The sequence below is a fragment of the Emydura macquarii genome, unplaced genomic scaffold (genome assembly GCF_026122565.2).
Source record: "Emydura macquarii macquarii isolate MOO-44397 ecotype Brisbane River unplaced genomic scaffold, CSIRO-AGI_Emac_v2 contig_2768, whole genome shotgun sequence".
NCBI classification, from domain to species: domain Eukaryota; kingdom Metazoa; phylum Chordata; order Testudines; family Chelidae; genus Emydura; species Emydura macquarii.
The window spans coordinates 44,903,446-44,927,252 of NW_027132905.1; the positions used below are offsets into that span (position 1 = coordinate 44,903,446).

General features: G+C 49.0%; 1 protein-coding gene across 5 annotated transcripts; it reads right to left on the bottom strand.

The window, feature by feature from the left end:
• Nucleotides 1-138: 138 nt before the first annotated feature.
• On the bottom strand, nucleotides 139-23,629 carry LOC137165833 (solute carrier family 2, facilitated glucose transporter member 5-like). Of its 5 annotated transcripts, XM_067567325.1 has the most exons (13): nucleotides 21,833-23,623; nucleotides 20,312-20,528; nucleotides 14,873-14,971; nucleotides 12,659-12,819; nucleotides 11,818-11,942; nucleotides 10,202-10,354; nucleotides 9,984-10,109; nucleotides 8,041-8,228; nucleotides 7,537-7,647; nucleotides 6,013-6,114; nucleotides 5,239-5,314; nucleotides 3,214-3,341; nucleotides 141-2,380 (listed from the first exon to the last, which is right to left on the bottom strand). In XM_067567325.1, the coding sequence occupies exons 4-13, from the start codon at nucleotides 12,814-12,816 to the stop codon at nucleotides 2,144-2,146; spliced, it is 1,404 nt and encodes a 467-aa protein (XP_067423426.1). In that variant the 5' UTR covers nucleotides 12,817-12,819; nucleotides 14,873-14,971; nucleotides 20,312-20,528; nucleotides 21,833-23,623; the 3' UTR covers nucleotides 141-2,143. The 5 variants fall into 5 exon arrangements, with proteins under 5 accessions (XP_067423423.1, XP_067423421.1, XP_067423422.1 ...); XM_067567322.1 differs by lacking the exons at nucleotides 20,312-20,528; nucleotides 21,833-23,623 and adding an exon at nucleotides 15,174-16,178 and having other exon boundaries at nucleotides 139-2,380; XM_067567320.1 differs by lacking the exon at nucleotides 20,312-20,528 and having other exon boundaries at nucleotides 140-2,380; nucleotides 21,833-23,629.
• Between the last annotated feature and the right edge of the window lie 178 nt (nucleotides 23,630-23,807).

Consider the following 23,807-nt stretch of genomic DNA (forward strand, 5'->3'; position numbering starts at 1 on the left):
GTTTTTGTGCCAACCAGTAAATAATTGTTTTTATTAAAACTGGTTTATTAAATCTGGTTTGCACTGCGTATAGAATTCTCATGTGCCCTAGACTTTAGTATGAATTAGGACATTTAAGTGTTTCATATGCAATATTAAGCAGTGTACATTTTAAAACAAACTATTAAGTGCCGGTTGGATTAAAAACATGGACGATGGGATGTCGCCAAGGACCAAAGATGAGAGTCCCAGTCTAAAGCAATGACTTAACACAACCACTGGAAAGTTTCACTCTTTGGCCTTGAATCTCACTCTTTGGGGCTGTAAATTTCACTCTTAAGGATAGCCAACCCTTGGCATCTCTGCTGTGGACAGAATTGTATTGCACCCTACATCTCCAGCTCCAACCCCTAAAGGTGGAATTGGTCACCTAGAAGGTTTAAGCAACAAGAGCGAGCAGGCCATCCTGACAAAGCCCTCAACGTACTGAGAAGGTTTGCGATGAGCAACCATTTGTGAGACAGAAACCTCTCTTGGCCTGCACTGTAACCAGAGCCACTCGCAGAATTTTTCATCAGATCAGGTTTATTTACATCACAGCTACAAACCAGTTGTTCCAGCACAGCCTATCAACAACCTTTTCTGCATTAACAACTAATGTTCCCCTCTTCCTCACCCATTCTTGCCTGGATCCTCCCTCCTTCTGCTAACTCTGCCACATCAAGGATCTTCACGCTTCTGACTGATGGAACTTTTTGCCTACCCTGTTCAGATTCAGATTCACTGTAACCTTTATGCCCTGCTGCAAGCTTTCCTCTTACATGTCATAGGCTTTCAGAGGCACCAGCTTCTACTGCAGAGGGCCAACCAATCAGTTTTCCTTGTGTGGCTGTTTAGGCAATATTGCTTTGAACGTTGGAGGGGGACGGTACTTCCAGCGATGATGAAAGCCAGAGTGCACTCACAGGGGCACACGGCCTGCTCGCTTGGCACTGATCTGGGAGGGGTCTAGTTAGCTCCAAGCGGGTTTGTCCCAGTCCTACTATGTATGACGGAAACTGTTTTAGGGATAGTTAACTGGACAGGCAGCACCAGGGGCAGCTTTAATGGGGGTCCATGGGGTCAGCGACACCCACAGAGATCATGAACCCAAGGGTGCAAAAAGACCCAGAGTAGCAGGACGATGGAGGGCGAGGAGCCACGTTTGCTCTTTTGCATTGGAAGGCACACACGGCGCCATAGCCTGGGCCCTGCGTCGTGGTGGCGTCACTCCCGGCCATGTTGCTGCAGGACGATATTAGAGCTGAGTGATGCTACAGAGGTCCAAAGGGCCAAATCTGCCAGAGGGAGTGCTGGGGCGTTACCCCCACATGTCCCGGTCTCCAGGCAGCAGGGACGAGATGTTAGGCTTATGGCCCGGGCTCTCCCCCATCTGCGCAGTCAGGTCTGGATGCTGAATGGAGTCGCCGCCCTCACTGCGTCCCGGGTGGGATCTCTCTCGCTATCAGGACGGGCCCTGAGACTGGGCCAGGGCCCCTCACTGACCCAATCCCTACACCAGCCCCAGAGCTCTCATTGTACTGTGCATGCTCTCTTTGTATTTATTTTTTGTTTGGTTTCATATTGTGATTACACCAGAGTTAGTATGCTGCTCCCACTGAATTAGCAGCTTACATTCATGGCTGGGCAGCATAGTCTAGTGGACAGTTCACAGCTGGAAGGTAGGAGCTTGTCAGTCCTAATCCAGGCTCTGCAACTGACTTTTTTAGGGAAACTGAGGCAGTGAAATTTACAATCTGTACGATAAGGACAGTGATACTTGCCCCTTCAGAATTTGGACTAGTTTGCAGAGCACTTTGGACATGCTACCTAGCCTGGAAGTTTTGCTGTTTGAGAGTTAGGGCCTAGAGTTAGATAAACCTGTGACTGCAGAGAAAAAAGATTAATTTTCTAAAACCAAACATTACCACTAACATTCACGCTAGTGCTGGCAGGGAGCAGCTAGTGAGACTCAGCTCTCTGGCTTCTTTGGACACTCTCCTGCTGTGGGAGACATGCAGAAAAAGTCTTGAATGAAAAGGCAACGGCCCAGCCAGGCAGCTGCTCCCCCACTGAAGAGAAGCCCTGCTCACCCAATCACTGTGTCAATTAACACTGGACCGGATTAGAGCACACTGAGTGAGTGTGCTTCTTCCTGCTTCTTCTGTGTCTCTGGGACATGCTGGAAATCACTAAGCTTTTCTTTGTCCATCTGGATTTCTATCTTGTTCCTCTTGGCCATGATCCGATTGATCTCCATGAAGGTTTTGCCCTTGGTCTCAGGGACAATGATGAAGATGTAAATGACGGTGGCCAGGCAGATGGCACAGAAGACAAGGAAGCAATAGGCTCCAAGCCCTTTCTGGAGGAGTAAAAACCAGAGGGGAGGGAGTCAGGGAACACGTAGGGGATGCAGGATATGATAAGATGGAGGCTCTGCAGGGGTGTGCGTGTGTCACGTGGTTTGGGAATGCAAAACTCTGCAGCAGCTGTAAAAAAGGCAGCAGCATAGACCCCCATTTATTTTAATTGTAACCATGTGAAGTTAGCTGAGGTGTTGGATTCACAGCCCTGGGGACTGAAGGCCGGCGTTTAGTCACAGAACAAACACAGCCTGCGCTGTGGGCCTGATCCTTGTGCCTTGCGCCTTGGGTTGTTCATTCACACCTGTGAAAAGCAAGAGGAAAACACCTCCCAATTCTGAAGTGCTAGTGGTTTTACACCCACTTTGCACAGGTGTGAAAGACGACGCAAGGCAAGACAGGTCAGGTACCACCACGGTACAAGCTGCTCACACACAGTCATGCCAATGTGTCTCCACGCTGAGCTAGAGGGATCCCGTCTCATGGGGAGAAGTTTCATCTCCATGGCCCTTTCTGGGCCCAGTCCAACATCCACTGAAGTCAATGGATGTCTTTCTCTTGGCTTCAGTAAGCATCAGATCAGGCTGTTAACCCGTGTCTGGCTAAGCATTTACTTTGCACTCATCACTTCGGTACCCAATCACCTTAAACAGCTCAGGAAATCTCTCTCCCCTTTCTCCTGAGACTGCCAGCAAGTGGTGTGTGTGTGTGTATAAAACAAGTAAAAAAGGGCTAGTGTTCCCCTTTAAAACCATCACCCCATGGGCTGGAAGGTGCTTCTAATCTCAGGTGCCATACGCCCATGAGACTCGGGAGATTGCTCCCCACTCACCTCCATATAAAGGAAGACGAGCCCCACCGTGAAGTTGCAGAGCCAATGCACAGATCCACCCACCATGAAGGCCGCAGGCCGGGATGACTGAAGGAACATTTCAGTGATCATCACAAAGGGGATTGGACCTTGAAGAAAAGGAAGAGTTGGAACATTTTAACAGCAATTTCCATTGCCCAAATCCTTCGAGGGCACTACACTGAATGCATAGTAGAAGGGAACGGTTTCTAAGGCACTGGTTTTTACAAGTACCTGGATAAACTAACTACAGGAAGAGATGAAGGAAGCAGAATGTAGTGACTGTAACTAGTCATTGTCATGGCCCCCAGGCTAGCTGCACCTCTGTCCCTTCCTCGTACCTGAGTGCACCCTTCAGGTGTCAGGCTTTGTGCCTTTACCTTTCCTGAGGCGCAATTTCGCAATTCTTTCCCCGCTAGACTGGGCCCCGGATTACAGCCTTTACCGATCCATGGAGCCTAGCCAGCAAGCCTGACAGGGCTCTCCCCTTTGGGAGCCTGTGACCGGTGTTATCCAGTGATCAGACAGCCTTCTTAAACCCAACTGCTGGTTGTCCTCACAGTGGGTCTGAGGAGTAAGATAATAAGGATTTGAAAACAACAGGGCCCAGCCCCCTTTCCCCGACAACATCCCAGGCAGGCCTGACTTCTTCCAACACGTCAGCAAGCGCCAGTTTGGTTTCCCAAACAGGTGTCCAGCAAATACCTCCCGCTCCTTTGAGAAAGTCCCTGTGTACACAGCCGCGCTGCCACACCTGCACCCAACCCAGGGGATCTGAGCGAGTGTCTTTGTGAGGTGGTGCGCAGGGTGGAAGCACCATTCAGGTCTGGCCCAGCTGCTGAGGGTGTTGAGTCCATCTACCAGGTCGCAACGCCACTCGTTCAGATTTGGCCTGGCCCGTCAAAGGGGCGGCTGGGCCAAACCGGAGTGGCTCTGTGACTTGTGTGTTAGGCCACAATGCCCAGAGAGGGGAGCTGGGCCAGGGGCTACTGCTGTAAGGTGAATGTGGGCCAGGCTTTTCTCCAGCCCCTGACCCTCTCACAGCTTAAATTTCAGGGGAAGAAGGGTGGCCTCAGTTTCAGATTTTGCCCACCCCCACAACCCTGAATAACCAACTGTGATTAATTTATTGCATTACATCAGGATCAAAAGAAAATGGGGAAAGGGATGTGCCATCATTCCCTGGCTGAGAAACTATTGAGTGTTTACAGTCAAGACAGAGCTAAGTTAACGAGAGGGAAGAAAAGATCTCACAGCCCCCCTCACAAACATATCACTGCCAGAAACCGAGTCTCCTGTCTGCCGCTGGCATTTTTGAGCCAATTTGACCATGCACGTAGAAGAGGAAAGAGTGTGGAGGGATGGCAATGTCCACTTGCCAGTGAAACCCCTGCTAGGAGCTTAAAAGACAGCTCACTGCAGTGGTGGAATCATTCTGCAGGGCTTCTCCAGCGAACCACCACAGAGCACCTCTGCTGTAGCAGGGCAATGCAACTGTAAAACAGTGCACATCCACACCCAGGTCCTGCTCTGTGACGCACACACACTTCTCCTACCCACTTCACAGCCCAGCCCAGGGCAGAATTATGGCTCTTAGGAGGCAGCATTTGAGCTGCCTGTTGCTCCACTTGGAGCATATAAATGCAAAGGAGCAGCACTGGGTTTTGCTCCAAAATGTATCGGGCATGTCTCAGACACCAGCAAGACTGTGTCTTTGCAGTCTCTTGAAAATAAAAGATCACGTCCTTCTCTTACCCATATACTCATACACCCCACGGAGATCCTCCTTTAGAAGGGCCTGCTTGTCTGGGGCAGAAAGCCCTGCTCCCTGCATCACGCGGGCAGCCTAGCTGGTAACCATTAGGTCTGTATCGTTACTGCTAAGTCACATGGCCAAGCGGAAACACACTTGCTCATCTCTGTCTCAGCCCAAGCTGCTGTTTAAGGTTTAACGTCCTTGTTTTACCATCCTGATGTAGGGTATCACAGCCACCTGTGCACACTTACTAGCCCCGATGGCGTGTCCAATGATATAGGCGATGACGCAGGCTATGCTGAGGTACCGCATCCATGAGACCGTGGCCTGTGGGGAATTCAGTCACCGAATAACAGTCAGTTCTCTTCTAAAGTGGCCAGCAAAGTCAAGGCGCTGTTTGCAAGGACCTTTGCCCTGGTCTACACTTACCGGGCAAGTCGGCAGCAGTCAACGGGAGTTATGCAAGCTCCGCCTCTTCCCCTGAAGGCCATGCCCTCCTGCTCCTCTCTCTGCCCCCCCCATCGCTTGCAGCTCTCTCCACCCCCATCCTCCCCACCAACTGAGCAGGGCTCTAGGGTGTGAGGGTGACTGGGGCAGGATGTTCGAGGGAAGCTGTACCCCAGGGTGCTGCTCCGTGTGTGGCTGAGATCGTGAAGGGGACGGGTCAGGCAGTGCCACTAACTGGGCTAAGCTCACAGCCTCGGCTGGACCCTCACTTCCTATGCGCAGATCAAAGGGGCACTACCAGAGATGCACACCATGGGTGGGGGTGGGGAAGGAGAAGCCCATCAAATTCAGCTCTGAGCACGCTCACTGCTAACCCAACCATGTCATTAACGGAAGTCCCACTCTTTCCCAACAGCGTCTCGGCTTCTCAGCGGGGTTCGTGCTGGGTGGACAGGGCAGTGCAGGGAGACCTTGCGTATTCTCCCTGCAGCTTTTGAAATAGTGACCCTGCCCACATCCCCTAGAGGGTCCATGGACAGACAGACAGACATCATCACCTAAGCCATCTGGGCACATACCTGGAGGTTGAGGGCCATCGTTAACACAGCACAGGCTACGCAGCAAATGCCGAAGCCAGTGAGAAGCAGAAGCCTCCTCCCCAGGGACTCAATGATGAAAACCTGAGGGACACGGCACAAGGGAGTGAGAAAGGGGTCACTGAGGGAACCCAGCACATCTCATCCAGCGAGCAGGAGGAGGACAAGGGACTGGCAGCTGTTAGGAGCAGGGTGTTTTGGGGGAACCTAGCACTTTCAGTTCCTCGTGGAAGAGTCATCTAGAATTCAAGGGCAAGGAAGCCAACAGGGCGTTATACAAATGCGCTGGGGTTCTCCAGGAATTACTCTAAAAGCCTCTAGAGTTTAATGGAAAGCAAGATCCGCTTCCCACAGGACTTTTTAATACAAGCCTGTAGAAAGTCGACAGCAGGGGGATAATGGCCCAGCAAATTCTACAGCATGGGTCAACAAATGATAGAGAAGTTTATATTTTCTACATTCCATGCGGCTGTTCCATTAGGGAAATTCCCACAGACCAGCCATCACCAGTAAAGTGTAGACTGGAAATAAAATAGAAAGCATGAAAGCTGGGGGGAAACACCCCCAAATGCGTAGTGCACTTGTAGGGCAGTCAGCAGTCCCTTCCATGACTGCCTAATGAAGGCCAGGACTTGCAACCTGTGCTAGTCAGTCCGCGGCAGAGAGAACCACAAGATGTGTCTGGGTCCACCAGCCTCAAGAAGGATTCCAGCCAAGTCCTGTCTTTTCTCTCCCATGAGGGGCACTGGAGCATTTATACTGTGCTCTTCATCCACAGATGTCAAAGCACTTTACAAGGGTGGAGAAACATCATTACCCTTGTTTCACAGACAGGAAAACTGAGGCACAGAGCAGTCAAGTGATTTGCTCAGAGTCACACAGCGAGCCTGTTGCAGAACTCGGAATAAAACCACAGGTCTCCTGGTTCCAGGCCCTATTCACTGCACCAGAAAAAAAAAAAAAAAGACCTTTCTTTCCTTATGGCTGCCTCTGCATTCCCAGAGCCCAATCACCCATCTGAGTTGGAAGAGATTTTTCTCCATCTTAGCATCGGGGTGTAACTAGGAATCTGTGATTCACAGACACATGGGCATGCCTGTTGCCTCCAAGCCCATGGGACCATACCCACAATCTCCCAGTGCAGCGATGCCTTTCTACCCATGCATGACAGTAATAAAGCAGTCGCAGGACAGAGCGTGTGCTAGCGTGAGTGGCAACAAAAGACCTGGTGAGGAAGCTAAGTAGATAATAAGTAAATCCTGCTATCTCCCTACAGAAAGTTATCATTGTATGCATTGGCATAACCCACCATATGCCCACGATTACATGGCATGAGTTTCAGGAAACCATTTGCACTCTGTTTAGTGCAACTTGAGCAGCAGGGGACTTTTCCTCTAAATGTGGGAGGGCGCAGCTGTGTTAATGGTAAGGGTATAAATGGGCTCAGAGAGTTAAAGGTGGGTAGTGGGGGGATTAGAACCTGTAGGTACAGTGGGAGAAACTTACCGCTACACAAGTCATGACCACATTGACTGCACCTATCCCCACGGTGACATACTGCACCTCGTTCTCAGTCACACCTGCAGAACTGAAGATTCTGTTTGCATAGTAGAAGATCTGCAATCAAACCATAACTGCAGTTATACTTGGCCATTCCCAGTGTGGGGGGGGGAGGCTCCAAGTTAGGCACCTCCAGGTTGTAAATGCAGCCAAACGCAAATCCAAAATCTGAACTCCCTCAAACATCTGGATCCATCAGTTGGGACTGGTTCCTTTCTCCTGGAATCTCCAAACCTGGAATCCCCAGGCAGAACCCTCCTAAACAACTGGATCCTGATCCAAACTTTGTGGCATGGGACCAGTCTTATTTCTCAAAGTCTAGACTGGGGTTCTATGCCCATCTGGGACCGGTTCTAGTGCCGGGGCCAGCACTGCTCTGCCACTCCTGCCCAAGAACCCAGGTCCTTTCCTAGTCCACCTAACGATCTTCCTGAGTGTCGTCTCACCTACCGCATTAACTCCAGAAAGCTGCTGGCCCATCATCATGACAATGATGGAGATGAGCTGCCACCGCAGGGCCTGGAAGGTGCAGAGGTTAAACACGGACAGACGACCTTCCAACTTTTCCGACTGATCTTCCTGACGCATCTCTTCCATCTCGTCATCCACGTCATCCCAGCCTCTCAACTTCTTCAGAGCTGGATGGGAGGAGGGAAGGAGAAGTTGTGTTTCCAGGTGAACTCAAGGGGAGGAGGCTGGAGTTAGAGAAACCAGAGGGGGACTTGAGGTACCCCAGGAGCAGGAGGGCAGCCTTGGCCACTTCTGCACTGTGGGAAAGGTAGAGAAACTGGCAACAGTCATAGGACTGGAGTGAGGGCTTTGGGTTCCTTGGTACATATGAGAAGGGGACTAGAGTTCTCCTTGCTAAAAAGTGCTTTTATCCTGTGGTTGATTATCAGGCTCGGGTTTCTTACGAGAGCTTTGAGAGCTCCTAACCATCTGCTTGCAAACAGATTTCAGGGAGTGCGTTCTCATGCTTAGAGCAAGACACTGATAGCCAGGACTCTTGGGTTCTAACCCTGGCTCTACCACTGACTAATTATTTTACCCTGGACAAATCAGTTATCCTCTCTCCATATCCATTTCAGCCCCATCTTGTAAAACTGGGAGTATATGTATTTGCTGTGTAGGGAAGCATAAATGAACTACTGTTTGCAAAGTGCCTTGAAAGACTCAGATGGGCTATAAAATGGTAGCTTAATGCACCCTAACCTGACTTGTGGTTCAGGGTGCTTCCCCACAGCATATTCCCATGAATCACAGAATCATAGATGTGTAGGACTGGAAGGGATTTTAACAGGTCTTCTAGTCCAGTCCCCTGCACTCAGGGCAGATTAAGTATTTTCTAGACCATCCCTGACAGATGTTTGTCTAACCTCCTCTTAAAAACCTCCCATTACAGAGATTCCACAACCTCTGTAGGCAATTTATTCCAGTGCTTATCTACCCTGACAGGAAGTTTTTCCTAAGGTCCAATCTAAACCTCCCCTGTTGCAATTTAAGCCCATTGCTTTTTGTCCGGTCTTCAGAGGTTAACAAGACCAGTATTTCTCCCTCCTCCTTGTAACAACCTTTTATATACTTGTTATCATGTCTCCCCACAGGCTTTTCTTCTCCAGGCTAAACAAACCCAGTTTTTTCAATCTTCCCTCATAGGTCGTGTTTTCTAGACCTTTCATCATTTTTGTTTCTCTGCTTTGGGCTTTCTCCAATTTGTCCACATCTTTCCTGAAATGTGGTGCCCAGAACTGGACTTAATACTCCAGCTGAGGCTTTATCAGCTCAGAGTAGAGCGGAAGAGTTACTTCTTGTATCTTGCTTACAACACTCCTGCTAATACAGCCAGAATGATGTTTGCTTTTTTTTTTGCTACAGTGTTGACTCAAATTTAGCTTGTGATCCACTATGACCCCCAGATCCCTTTCTGCAGTGCTTCTTCCTAGGCAGATATTTCCCATTTTGTACGTGTGCAACTGACTGGTCCGTCTTAAGAGGAGTACTTTGAATTTGTCCTTATTGAATTTCATCCTGTTTACTTCAGACCATTTCTCCAGTTTGTCCGGATCATTTTGAATTTTAATCCTACCCTCCAAAGCACTTGCAACCCCTCCCAGCTTGGTCTTGTCCACAAACTTTACAAGTGTACTCCCTATGTCTTTATCTAAATCACTGATGATGACTTGAACAGAACCGGACCCATCCAGTCTGAACCACTGATAACTGCTCTCTGGGCATGGTTTCCAACAGTCATGCACCCACCTTATAGTAGTGCCATCTAGGCTGTATTTCCCCAGTTTGTTTATGAATGGAGGCCTAGTTACAAATCCATGCCCCAAAGCCCTTCTCCTGGCTCTAATTCTCTTGCGAGCAGTGCTAAGCAGCCATGGTTGTACCTTGCCTGGCTAGATCTTCATTGCCCTTCTGTATCAGTAGGTACCTGGGGCTCTCAGGAAAGAAGGGCAATAGGAGGAGTTCCACAACTGCAGGGATCCCGGTTAGCCCTAGCAACACTGGCCAGCCTGCAAGAGAGGAACAGTTAACAAGGTGCCCAAGGAGAGAGCTCATCCACCGAGGAGCAGTCAGAGACCTCAGCCTCAGACTGGGTCTTTACCTTCTGGGTTTCCAAGGATGTTGCTAAGACCCAGGATCTGAGCTACCAGGATGCCAATGGTGATGAAGAGCTGGGGCACCACCCCGATCGCACCTCTCAGGTTTTTGGGGGACATCTCTCCCAGGTACATGGGAACAACATTGGAGGACAAGCCTAGGTGAAGAGGGAGAGGTTAGTCCTGCTCTGGGATGTGAGCGCTCACTAGAACACCCTAGCCACAGTGACTTGACCTAGGTACTTTTCCAGATGACGACAGCTGACCTCCTATAGGTCACAGGGGGCTAGAGGTAGTTGAGGGACATAACCAGAAGGGTCCTGGGTCTAATGCAGCAGGTTCTCTCAAAGGAAGCATCATTCTCCCAGCAGCGCAAAAGCAGCCAGCAGGGGGAAGCCAAGTGATTCTCACCATGACCTGAGAGTTCAGCAACCTGTTCTGAAAACCCAAAGCAGCAGCTGGGTTTGCTAATAGAAACAGAGCAGTTCCCTCTTCCACTTCCAGGGGGCAATTTGTCACAAGAACGAAGCACCCAACTGAGGCTGTTTCTGTGGTCTGCAGGGGAAGGGACCCTTTCCCTTCTTTATAAAGCCCCTGATCCACTAATTGCCCTGAAACCTTTTGGTGGCTGGGGATATATTTTGTCAGAGGCTGACTGGAGCAGATATTGTTACACAGATAGCCCTGAGAACACGGGCAGTTGTTTGGGAATGTAGCGCTCTGAGGCCTAGTGGACATTAACCCCATCATTGCCAACTCTCACCATTTTATGGCTTCGCTTGTGAGGAAAGCCCCTGCTCCTGGAGTCAGGTGAGTACATGAGACACAGCTTTTTTTTTTTTTTTTTTTTTTTTTTTTAAATAAAAGTAAATTTTTTATCCTGCTGGTCAGGAAGAAAAGCTTGAAATCGTGACTAGAGCGCTTGCTAAAGGCTCAGAAACTAGAAGGCAAAGAAAAAGAACTCAACATTTAAAAAAAAAAAAAGAAATCTCGAACTTTTAGCTGCTCTCCTGATTTTTGAACACTTGGAGTTGGCAATACGGTAACTCTTTTGCCTTGGAAGTTTCCCACCATTGCTAGCAGTGGTGCAGCTTGACTTCTGGAGCCCTGATAGCAGGGCAAGCATAGGCCGGGTGATGGTAGATGCCTTATGGTCTAGACCTGTGCTAATGAGAGTGCCTAAGACATCAGCAGCAGCCTGGAGCCTGGCTTACAACAGGGTTCTTACCGCTGCTACCACCAAAGGTTGGAAATGTTATAACAGAGCCTAGCGCAGGCAGGGCTCTGTGTTTGCTCCAGGATCTTTCCTCCCCAAGGGCAGTACCCATAAGTTCATGCCAAGACAAGTGGGTGCAGAAGCCAAGTCCAGATTCTCCTCTGTTACGTCCCCGAGTTATAAACAACAGGAAGGTTGGGGTGGTTACAGCACTACACGTATGGAGAGCCAGTGGGAATACGTGAGTCAGGAAAGCTACTGGGTTAGAGTCATTCTGACTGTAAAACCACCACCTTCAATGGGTTTACGCTGTCCCTACAATATACTCCTCACAAAGCAACCCGCTGTGACACACGCACTACCTGGCCCAGAAAGTTCTACCCTACCATACCGCCTTTCACTCACCTGCGCATATTCCCACGATGATTCGCGAGATTATGATCACCTCAAAGGTCTTTGCCACCTTGGAGGTTCCCATGAGGATCGCGGGGACAATGGAGAAGATGTTATTTATCAGCAAAGTGCCCTTTCTGCAGAGAGATTGAGAGGGTGACAGTTCTAGCTTATTATTATTACTTGCATTGAGACAGGGGCCTGGTTGTGCTAGGTGCTGTACAAACACATAGCCAGACACAGTTGCAGTTCCAAAGAGCTTAGAATTTAAATAGACATGACAGACAAAGGAAATGTTATCCAGTTTTGCAGGTAGGGAACTATGGCACAAAGAGGTTAAGTGTCTTGCCCAAGGCCATTCAGGATGCCTGTGGTAGAACTGGGAATTGACCCCAGTCCAGTACTTCAACCACAAGCCTGTCCCTCCCTCTCAACTACCTTTGCTCTCCTCTGGAGGATTTTTCTCACCATTTAACACCGGGGAGCAGGTAGCTGAGGAGAGAACAGTGCCTTAGACAAACTTAAAAATTAATATTAAGATAGGGACTAAATGTGTAAAGATCCTAGGCCATGGCATAGCAGATTGGACCACATGGTGCATCTGGCTCAGTATTGTGTCTGCAATACGGCCATGTCTATTCCACCCACAGTGCAACCAGACCAGCTGTTCTGCACATGGAGGAGAGGGTGGATTCCTCCCTGATCCAAGTGGCAACCATTGGCCTAATTGGGGAGGGTCATATGGCAGTATACTAAATCAGATAGCCCTGTAAGAAGACCTTTGTTCAAATCACAGCAAACGGCTTCTGAACGGACGATAGACAGAACATATTATGGTGCCGCTGCCACTCACCTGCCACAGTTGTTCACCAGAGGACCGACCATAAGAGACCCAAAGAAGCCTCCGAGTGGGAACATAGACACAGTGAGAGACCAGAGAAGTGTTTGGTAGCTGTTCGCCATAGGGACGCCTTCCCTATCAAAGTAGGTTTGATTGTAAAAGCCTTGCATGAACTAGGAAAGATAAAAAACAGACTTACTTGGCTTGGCAGGAGGGAAAAAGACTGAAACCCGCTTATTCATGTTATAAAAGCAACAGGGGACCAAATCGGGTAAAGCGCCACTGAACAATTTCTTGGTAAAAGAGGAAGATTTGTTTTCAGAATAACACAACAGAAGTGAAAGAAACCTACAGTAGGAATCTGAGCTGTTTAAAAGGTCCTGCTGCATTAATTACCTGCTTGATTTTCAGAGCTCCCATTTACTTCATTTGCATCATGGGCGCTCAACTCTTTTGAAAATCAGGCTCTATGTTTCCTGTGCACAAAACCCAGAACATGTATTATCCCATCATGCGCATGGAAAATGTTTGTGTAGGACCACACCCTGCTTCCCCACTGTGGTTCCCCTTAACCTATTCAGCGGAGCTCCAAACCCTCACGCTATGTCTACTCTTGGAGCTAAGGGTGGGAGTCTCCGCTTGCATAGATGTGCTTGCGCTCGCTCTCATTGAGCTTGTGCCCTAAACATAGTAGAGTAGCCAGGGTAGCATAGGCAGCGGTGGCACAGATGGGCTGTATAAAACAGGGGGTTCAGGCGGGTTTGTACATGGCACAGCTAGTCTATGCTGCTGCTCACTGTGCTAGACTATTTTTAGCATGCAAGCTCTCAGCAAGCTAGCGCGAGTATGTCTCGTCCAGCTGGGAATCACACAGCCAGCTCCGAGTGTAGAGTACAACAACAGAAGCGGAAGATGCAATTTCCAGTTCCGGTAGCTATACCTACACCAACCCGGCCTGAGTGGTGGGAGGGGCTAGCCACCCAAGTATGTACCTAGGGTCTCGGATGGGATCGTACCGGGAGCAGCTAGCCCTCCCTTACTGCTTGTGCTGCGGTGGCTACGCTGTTGTTTTTAATGCACTACCTCAGACAGAGCTAGTGTGGGAATGCCTGCTGGAGCTGGGAATTACACCTCCCAGCTGCAGTATAGACACACTTCTAAAGAGACACAGGGCACAGCGTTAAGGAGACAGGGAAATATAACCCTGGCATCTCATGATGAGTGCTACTTTTGCAGGATCACAGCGAGGACACAGTTCGATAGATAGGAGACAAGCAAATGATCAGAGGGAGATAAAGACCATTGCTCAGCGAGGCTGAACTTGGCTTTAGAAAGCAGGACTTTGGGGTGATTGTACAAGGAGGCAATGCAATAGTCAAGTCAGGAAGTGGTTATGTTAGCACACAGAGCAGAGGGAGGGTCCACCTGAAGATGAATTTTGGCACTACGCTGGAGATGATGCCTGGCAGATGTCTGGGCAAGACAGATGTTGGAGGAAAAAGGAAGTTTGGGGTCAAGGATGGATCCAAAATTTCAGTCCTCGGAAACTAACTCTACTTGTTCGTGAAGATCAATGGAGCCATTGTACAGTACTATGGGACGAATAGTTTTTTAGAGAAATGCCAAAGGATGGATGCTGGACTTCCAAGATGGCATCTTACCAAGGGTCCAATCCTCTCAGCTTTCCCTGCTTAAGGATTTCAGGACTGTGCCCCATTCCTTTATCTCCACAGCCACAGCTGTTCAGCGTGTTTGCAGAGTTAATTCCACTCCCAGCACACATCCAGGCCAGATGGCTCGTGGGGTTAGAATTCAGACAGTGGGTTATGAGGTGCGGAAGGGAAAGGGCATCAAGAGAATGACATGCAAAAAGGAAAAGGGGTAGACATCAAATGTAAGCAGCCAAATCCTAACCTAGCAAGAACAGCCACTTTCAGTGCTAGCCTGAAGTTATATTTGATGCCTACACACAGTGACCATGACATGCTAAGAACATAGAAGACAGAGAGGAAACAGTTAGGATACTACTTCTTCCTGGGGGGAATTCCTTGGCACCATGGTAATCCCAAACTAGGAGGAGTTCAGAGAGATTAGACTCAGGGTGTAAGCGAGTGCACGTGTACACACACACACACACACACACACACACCGTTACTAAGTTGGTCTGCCACTCATTTGCCTTTTCCCCCTTTTCTAAGCTGTTTCCTGCATCGCAACCCAACCTACCTCAGCCGGAGAGTTGATGACAGAGACATTGTAACCATACTGGAAAGAGGATCCAAAGGTGGACACCAGTGTAACACCTGCGAGCAGAGGTGTAATTTTCTGCAGGAAAGAAAAGCAGTTATGTTGGTGGAAATAGCTTTGGGGGTGTGTGTGTGTGTGTGTGTGTGTGTGTGTAAAAACAGGGCATTCATTAAAGATCACCTGCAAACGATACTGAAAAAAATTGGCCTCCTGCCCTTTTGTGATGATTTTTTTTTTAGTGTAAAGGAACGCCCGATAGATTGTTTACACGACAACTCACTTTATTCTGCTTGATTTTTCCCTTATTTGAAACTTTAATGCACATACTCTTTCTCCAGAGTATTAATTGGTCGCTGACGTCAAATAAATGTCTATATCCAAAATAAAGATAATACAGTTCCGCAGCATGAATAAAAATCTCTTCCCCTCTTAGTTGTTCTATTTTCTTTCTCTTGATTGTTCTGCCATCAGCATTTCAGAATCAAGTTGCTTATGGGCCCATTCTAGGCGCTGTTAAACTCATTTGGAATCTTTCCACTGCCGTCAGTGGGAGGCAAATTGTGCCCTATAGGAACCATGCTTTGTGGTCATACAGAGAGGAGAAATAACTGTCCTCTGCAGGGCCTGAATGTGAACCTTGTTCACAGGTACAGAGTCCTTGGAGTCTCGAGCCACTGTTCCACAACAGTCTAACTTCCCTCGTTGCTACTGACTTAAGCTGCAGCCAGCACTGCTGTAGACGGAGCTGTCCTTTATAGCTCGCTAACGCTCTCTATTGGTTCCTGAGGGCAATCAAATCATATTTTCATTCAGCCGCAGGTTGTTCTCTCCAGCCATCATTAGCCGTCATGTCTCTGAGCTTCATCGTCCTGTGACACTGGTTCTCAGTCTTCTCCACTGTGCTGGGAAAGAGCTAGCCCCATCCAACTCATCTCCAGTATTATTCATCTTACAGCAGCGTCTAGCTGCTCCAACTGAAATTAGTGCTCCCTATGCTTGGCACTGTACAAATGCACAGTGAGAGACAGTCCCTGCCCCAAAAGCTTCCCATCTAAACAGACAAGACAGACAAAGCGGGGGAGGCACAGAGAGGCCAAGTGTCTTGCCCAAGAATCACACAGCAGTTCAGTTGCAGAGCCTGGAATAGATCCAAGGTCTCCCAACTCCAGTGTCCTAATCACTAGTCCGCACAGCCTCAGATATAAATAGGTCCATGACCATAAGAGCCTACGAGCATCAGTTTTGGCACTGCTAGCAAGCTCCCCTTTTCTTCTCCTTCTCCCTCACCCCTTATCAGTGAAACTCTTCTGCAGCCTTCACCATGCCAGCCAGAAAGAGCCAGCTGAACTCACCCCCTTCCGTCTGCAGCAGGCGTTAGAACTCTCCCGCGTCTCCTCTGTCAGCTTCATTTTGTTGCATGAGGCAAAAACATTTGATTTCAGGCTTTTATAGGCAAAGTGAGGCAGGGGAGGCCCCAAGAGCAAAGATAATGCCTGCTGGCTGCTCTGCGCGTGACAGGGAACACCCACGAATATGCTTTATTGCCCAGTATAATCAGTCTGTCCTCTGGACCTTCCTGGGGTCTGCATGGCTCTCTGCATGGCTCTCTCATGTCTCTGCTTTCCCTTCCTCTGTTCAAGGCCCCGTCCCCTCTAGGGTCAGACTCTCTTGTGTCAAACCTGTGTTCAAACTGGATTGCTGCCACGCTCCTACTACGGCAGTTGAAAAGGCCGCTTGCTGCAATAACTGTGGGGAAAGCAGCCAGAAACTATTGCAACAGGCTGGCTCTGCCATAGGGATAGCGAGTTCGTTTCTGCGGTTGGATCCAGCCCAACTTTCTCAGCCTGCAGGGACAGAGCTATTTTCTCAAGCGCTGTAGATTGCTCTTTAGGTAGAGACAGCACAGCCTGGAAGCCTCAGCATAGGACAGGGAGCGAGGGACTCCTGGCGTTTGAAGCCGCTGTGGCATGGGACAAGTTCATTTCACCACACACCCCGGACCAGAGAAAACCCTCGTCCATGGAGCACAGGAGCCGCTGTGTATGAATGTGGTGGTTGTTGGCATGGCTCTGGGACTAGCATGAACAAGGGTGACAGCGGCTCAGACAAAGATTGGCGTAAGGCCTACGGAGCATTTTTTTGCCCCTCATTTAGCCTCTGTCTCTCTGGGCCCATTTAAACCATAAAACGTACCACGTCCAAGCACCGCGCTGTAAGGGGCTGATCCCGTGGCTGGTGGGAGCTTTGCCACTGCCTTCCATGGGGACAGGCTCAAACCCTAATTACGTTACAGTTGGTTTTAGTCCTGCCTGTGGGGATGGGACCAAACTGGGTTAGGACCTTCTTACGGCAGCAGGTTGCCTCCCTGGTCTGTACACTGGACCGCAGCACATTGAGCAGCGTGGATGAGTCCTCCGAGGCCGGTCGCTCAGGGCAGTCCTGCACACTCAGAGCAGCACGGTTCATCTGTTTTTAAAAACATCTTGCATTTTTGCTCAACTGTGCACTCTGCTCCTTTGGCCCCCACGCTAGGTGCACAAGGCGGGGGTGAAACGGCTGGCCAGTCTAACTCTGAGAACTTATTTTGCACAGAGTAACGCCTTGTTATTAGTTAACCAAGGTCACTTTCCTAGTTAATCAGGGACATTCAAAGTTCACAGATACTTCAAATCAGTAGGCTAGATGAATCAGCCACCCATCGCTAGTCTTAATGGCCATACTGTTTTTATTGCTCAGTATAAATACCCTGTCCTCTTGGACCCTCGTGCATTGCCTGTGGGTCCCACATGAGTCCATTATGGTCCTTCCCTCATTTAAGGGGTTATTTTTCCTTCCCTCATTTAAGGGGTTTAACACAAGATTGAGCAGAGAATCTAGATCTGCATTTTCCGCTATGATTTATATTTTTGGCACCCAGTAGTGGTTTCTCCCAAGTGCTGTTCTGCAAGTCATAAAAGGACCAGGTCGGCCATTCAAACCAAAGCTTCCATAACTTTTTTCCTTCCTTCTTCACTATTTGTTTTGGGGTAGGTTGGTTGTTTGTTTTCAACATACAGGATTACTGTTTTTTCAAAGTTCCTCTGAAGCTAATCCAAATAAGGAACGCAGGTAAAGCTCACGTGATAGGTGCTACAAATGACTGCACTAAAAGTGCACAAACAATGCTGTGCAACAGTATAAAAAACGATCAATGGATAATACTGGCTCCTGGCTGTAACTAGGGCAAACCAAACTATGTAGAAACAAGACCGGTGGAGAGAGAAGTTTTTTCACACCCGAGCAACAAAAGTTTTGCCGATTTAAGTGCTGGTATAGCCACGGCCCCAGTTCCAGGGGTGGGGGGAGTAGGGAGATGAGGGGCTACCTAGCTTCATTCAACAAATAACGTCTCTTCCTATTATGGTGAAAAGTTCCAGAGGGGTAGCCGTGTTAGTCTGGATACAGCAAAAACAACGAGAGGCCTGTAGCGTCTTAAAGACTAACAAATTCCTGCGGGCAAAAGCTTATGCCCGCAGGAATTTGTTAGTCTGTAAGGTGCTACTGGACTCTCGTTGTTTCGTCCTATTATGGAGCAGAGCTGAAGCTCGGAGGGAGCTCTGGCCAATCCTCCGCAAGGAAAGGCCCGGTCCATGAGGATGAGAAAGGGAAAGGAGAGATTTTTGAGGCTGAGAAAGGGGCATGGAAGTCCCTCCCACATAAGGAAAACACTGCCCTACCCCATAACAGCAGCAGCATGTGAGAGAGTGCAATCAAATGGCCTTGTGGAGGAGGAGGGGGCAAACATTTGCATGTGGCAGAAGACTAGTTCTTTGAAGATTTGCCTATCTCATCAAGGTCAGTTGGCAACGTGCAGTTGGCAGCAGTAGCTGGAGGAACTTTAAACAAATCGATACGGGCAAACATGCTGAAAGCAGCCGTTGCTTTTCCTGCCAGCCACCCAGCCTTATAGTTTGAGTCAAGACCAGAGGGGACCACCAGATCACAGGCCATCAACTACCACCCAGCCACCTCCACAGCAGGCTTAACCTCCAGAATTAGACCCAAATATTACAGCCCTCAGGAGTCTAAACTATTATATCCCACAGGCAGGAAACTGGAAGGCCCAAGGTGCACCAATGCCTGAGGCCCCTGAAATACTGGGGAATTGATTAAGGGAGGTGTACCCAGATGATTCCAGCAAGTAACCTATGCCCCATGCTGCAAAGGAAGGAGACAAAGAAAAAACCCAGAATATGTTGAAGGAAAATATCCCTTCCTGACCCCTACAGGTGAACATCTGAAGCCCTGAAGCATGAGATCTTAGGAACATAAGATAGAAGAGACCACCCCAGGGCTGCCCAGTATAGTTCCCCATTACTGCAGGCAACCCCATCATACAAACTCATTTTATTTATCAAGTTCTATCTTAAAACAAGTTAAGTTGTTTGCTCCTATTTAGTTTTATTTTATAACTTCTCCATTCTCCCAGCACACAGACACACATTTTGGCCTTAGACATGTATAGAATATTCTGAGCCTTTTGTTTGAGCAGCCCTATCCGACTGCAAAAAACATGTGACAACCTAGGACTTCACAGGAATCAATCTGCTGCATGCCACATCACTCAGAACTTCACAGGATAGAAATCTCAATTTCTGCCCCTGCCCCCTTGGAGAATCTCCATTAACTCATAGTAATACAGAGTTTCTCTCACACACTTGAGTGGCTCCAATTCCATCTAGCAGAGGCATATAACAGGCTGGCTAGTGGCCTAGGGTCAGCCAACCCTGGTCAGTTATCAGCCCCAGCAGGAAAGGGAGTAAGTGATCATAACAGCCAGCAAGTGACTCAGTTGATGGGGGACTGCAGGGAGAAGATGCAGGAAGGGACAGGCTACAGCAATAAGCTGCTGAGGAAGGGCGACTCCAGGTGGGAACCCCAGGAGTTGTGACAGGGTGGAAAGCCCCAGGTGGAAGTTTTGTTTTTCCTTTTGTGAGTTTGGGGTCATTTGGACAATAAATAACCGGAGCCCAGAACCAAGGGCTAAAGTCTAATTTGGTGTAGCTAATAATTCTCCAAGAACCCAGTGTGTTACAGAGCACCTACCCGAACAAGCACACAGACGCTGATCAGTTCATTACAGGACAGTTATAGACACACAGCATGAATGGACGGGACACAGGGCTGTAACTCAGGACACCCGGATTCTGTTCTTGGCTCAGGCATTGACCTATGTGTGACTCGGGCTAGTCACGTCCCCCTCCTGGTGCCGCTGTTTTCCTTCCCACCCTTTGTTTATTTAGATTGTAAGGTCTAGGCAGGGGCACTCTCTTCCTCCGTACAGCACCATGCACAATGGGGCCTCAATCTTGCTTGGCACTGCGAGGTGCCACTGGAATGCCAATAATAAAACAAAAACAATCAACAATGTCTTTGTACCTTAAATATTTACTTGGTGTTTCATTTCCTTGACACGTTGCTTATGGCAACAGTTTGGCAGCAGAGTTGTATCACAGTCATCGTTTCATTTCAGCAAACACACACAAAGACGTCTCCAGCTCCCTGAGTCCGTGCTTCATCCCTGCACCCAAATCCGAAGAGAAGAACTCATTTGGAGCTACTAGCTCCAGTTCAGCTGCCCACATCGCTGAATGGCCTGTGATGGGGAGAAGTTCTTGTGTGTGTCTTCAGGAACTATTTGCATTTAATCCTGCTGTCCATGCTCACAAAACTAGGTGCTGAAGCGACTTCAAATTTCACGGTCAAAAGGGGCAAAATATTTAAAGATCCCAAGTTGGAAGTTTTCAGCGTCAGCGATGAGCTCTAGGATGAAAAGTTTCAGCCCGAAAGGACTTGGCTGGAGAAAATCAGGGAGCGAGCAACAGAAAAAGGGGAGGGGAGAGCGGGAGCTAGCACTGAAACAAAAATCACTGCTACTGACTAATGAAGAGATTATTGGCATGGGAGTGTTGTGCTTGAAAACTGGATTCTGAAACCTGGGCAGAGGGCTCAGATTACACAATGATGCAGTGGTTATAAAATCCTGGATCGATCGGTACAGTGCAACACAGACAGACCAACACTCTAAAATGAGGCTGTTTTCTCTTTTTAACAATAGATATTATAGCTTCCCCATCGGATGAATGGGCCATTCTGTCTTGAATGATCCCTTACAATATGTGCTTAATACTTACTCTAAACAATCTGCTCCCCCTTGCATTTTGCTGTGATGCTGGGAGTCTCTTTCCCAGATCTGAAGAAGAGCTCCGTATGGCTTCAACACTTGTCTCTCTCATCAGCAGAAGCTGGTCCATAAGATATTATCTCCCCACACCTGGTCTCTCTAATATCCTGGGACCAACACAGCTACTACACTGCAGATTTGGGGCAGGGACTCTCTTTTTGTTCTGTGTTTGTACAGCACCTGGCACAACTGGGGTCCTGACCCATGACTGCAGTACAAATACTAAATGATCTGCCCACAACCCAAATGTGTATAGCTCCTGCTGCATCTCATCCTGCTTTGGCTGCGCACAGGACTTAGCCACACTTAGCAACAGGCGACATGGCATGTTACTGGTAGCTAATGGCACAGATGTGCCTAGCTGATAAGGCATGTTTACTCTGGAGGTAACTCAGCGGCTGTGGAAAGGGTGACTTGGATGTGGAACCCGAAGCAGACACAAGAGCAGAGCTACTTCTTGCTAAGCTGCATACAAACAACAACATACAGCAAACAACATACCGCAGTTTCATGTGTCTCGTGCGTAGCAGAAACCACAGCGCTGGCTGGTGTCACACTGGCCACCCCAAAGCAACTCCAAAAGCCTTCCCTCCTTGACCAAACCTTATCCCCAGAAGCCATCAGCCTTTGTTAGTCGGCAGAAATGCTATGCTTGCATGTGTCTCTGAATCCTACAGAGCAGCTTCCAAACCAGCTTCTAAGCCCTGTGAACTTACCCCGTTCCTGGGTGTGTGCGTCTGCAAATCTCCTGGCCTCTTCTCCGCTGGCATGATCCAGCAAACCGAGGATACCAGAGAGTGCAAAAACAACAAAGAAGAGGACATTAAAGTTCCTTCTGCACAAGCCCCCTTATTGCCCAACGTGCTTGATCTGACCTTGTGGACTCTGATGGGCTCATTTTCTTGCTCCTAGAGACAAATGCTGATTTTGCCAAGCCTGGCGCTCCTTTCTTGCATTTCAGGTGCTCAGAAGACAGCGAGGGTTTCTTCTGTGGTTGTGCGGGACCAGATGTCACATGGAATTAAATACAGCAGGTTGGGATGCCAAGTGCTCACGCTCCCTCCAAAGGAAGGAGTGCCTCGTATCTCCTAACAGTGACCTCTACAGGCAATGAAAAAATGACCAGGGTTTAGAGAGGCTGTCCAGCCAGTTCTTCTTGGCTGGAAGGATGGTCCCAGCAGGTGGGAGTTAGAATAGATTTGAAATCCTATCACTCGTTTCACCAGGAGTTTCCTGGATTCAGCCAGCAATTGTAAGCTCTCTGAGGCAGCAGAAGGGTTATAGGATACTTTATCTAGAGAGTCTGATATAAACCTGCCACAGCACCATTCTGCCTTTGCTTCAGACAGACTCAGAGCTATTCCATGGGAGTTGGGTCCTGCAGCCACGTTAAAGTGGCAGGAGCACGGAGGCGTCAGTGCTCAGGACGGGCGGTGCTTACCCAATGAGCTATTCAATACTGCGAGTTAGGCTTTATTTACTGCACACCAGTCAAACCATTTTGATTGATTTCCTCAGGGGCTTTTCTTTGGTGCTCATCGCCACAGCAGCCGAGCACTTCACAACACTGAATTATTTTCAAAACTGCCTGGTGGGGGGAGGGGGAAGTATGAGCCCCATTTTACAGACAGGCAGCAGAGGCACCGATTAAGGTCAAAATCATCCACTAGTTTTGGGTGCCCAATTTGAGACACCTACAACCTGATTTTTCCTAGCACGTCCCGTTACATGGCCCTTCATGTGTTCAAAGCACAGCCCCCATCCACTTCAGTTGTGGGTGTGAGTGCTCAGCCCTGACGCAAAGGAGACCCCAGGGTCTCCCGTCGGGCACCAGAAAATGAGGAACACTCGCCCAGCGATCACCTGTGAGAAGTTGGGTTTAAGCATCTTGCCCAGCATCAGCCAGCAATTCTGGGGCAGGGCCAGAATCCATCTCTCCCAGTGCAGGATTCACCTACTTTAACCATGAGCCCCTCCTTTCTCTTCCTGCAGTCCCCTTCCCCATATGCTACGCAGCTTCCAAGGCGCCCACCTGGGCAGCCTGCCTTTGGACCTCCCCTTTGGCTTCTTTCAAGTAAAAGCCAGGGCTTTGAACTCGGAACGGGGCCATTCAAGTAAACTCCTGTACCCAGCTTTCAATTTCTGCAACGAACGAGGCAGGGCCTTACAGACAAACACTCTCTTTCGCTACACAGCCCTGCTTTCTCCCCAGAGTGCGGTCCAGCCTGGGTGCTGAACGAGGCAGGAGTCCTGTGGAAGAAACCGTATGCAATTGTGTAATTAAAGACTATCATGATGCATACACATAAAGGGGCCAAATTAAGATTGCATGGCCAATGCCATGCTCCCTCTCCAAGTCCCGTTCTCTCCCACTTGCCTACCAGTCCCAGTCACTGACTCATCTTCCCAGCTCCTTGTGCATCCTGTCTTTCATCCCTGGGCCTCCAATTAACCCTGCCCTGCCCCTATTGCCCCCGGTACTGGCTTACAGTCCTCATCCAATCTCAGTCTTCCTACCTCATCCCCTTCCTGGCTTCTTGTCCCAGTTCCACCCCCACTTTCCCCAGCTCCTTTTCAGATCTGGTTCCCAGGGCTAATCTCCTTGCACAGTTAGTCCCCGGCTTCTTGTATGATCTCATTTCCCTGCTCCCCCGCCTCTCATCCTTCCCTGGATGTCAGACCCAGTCTTAC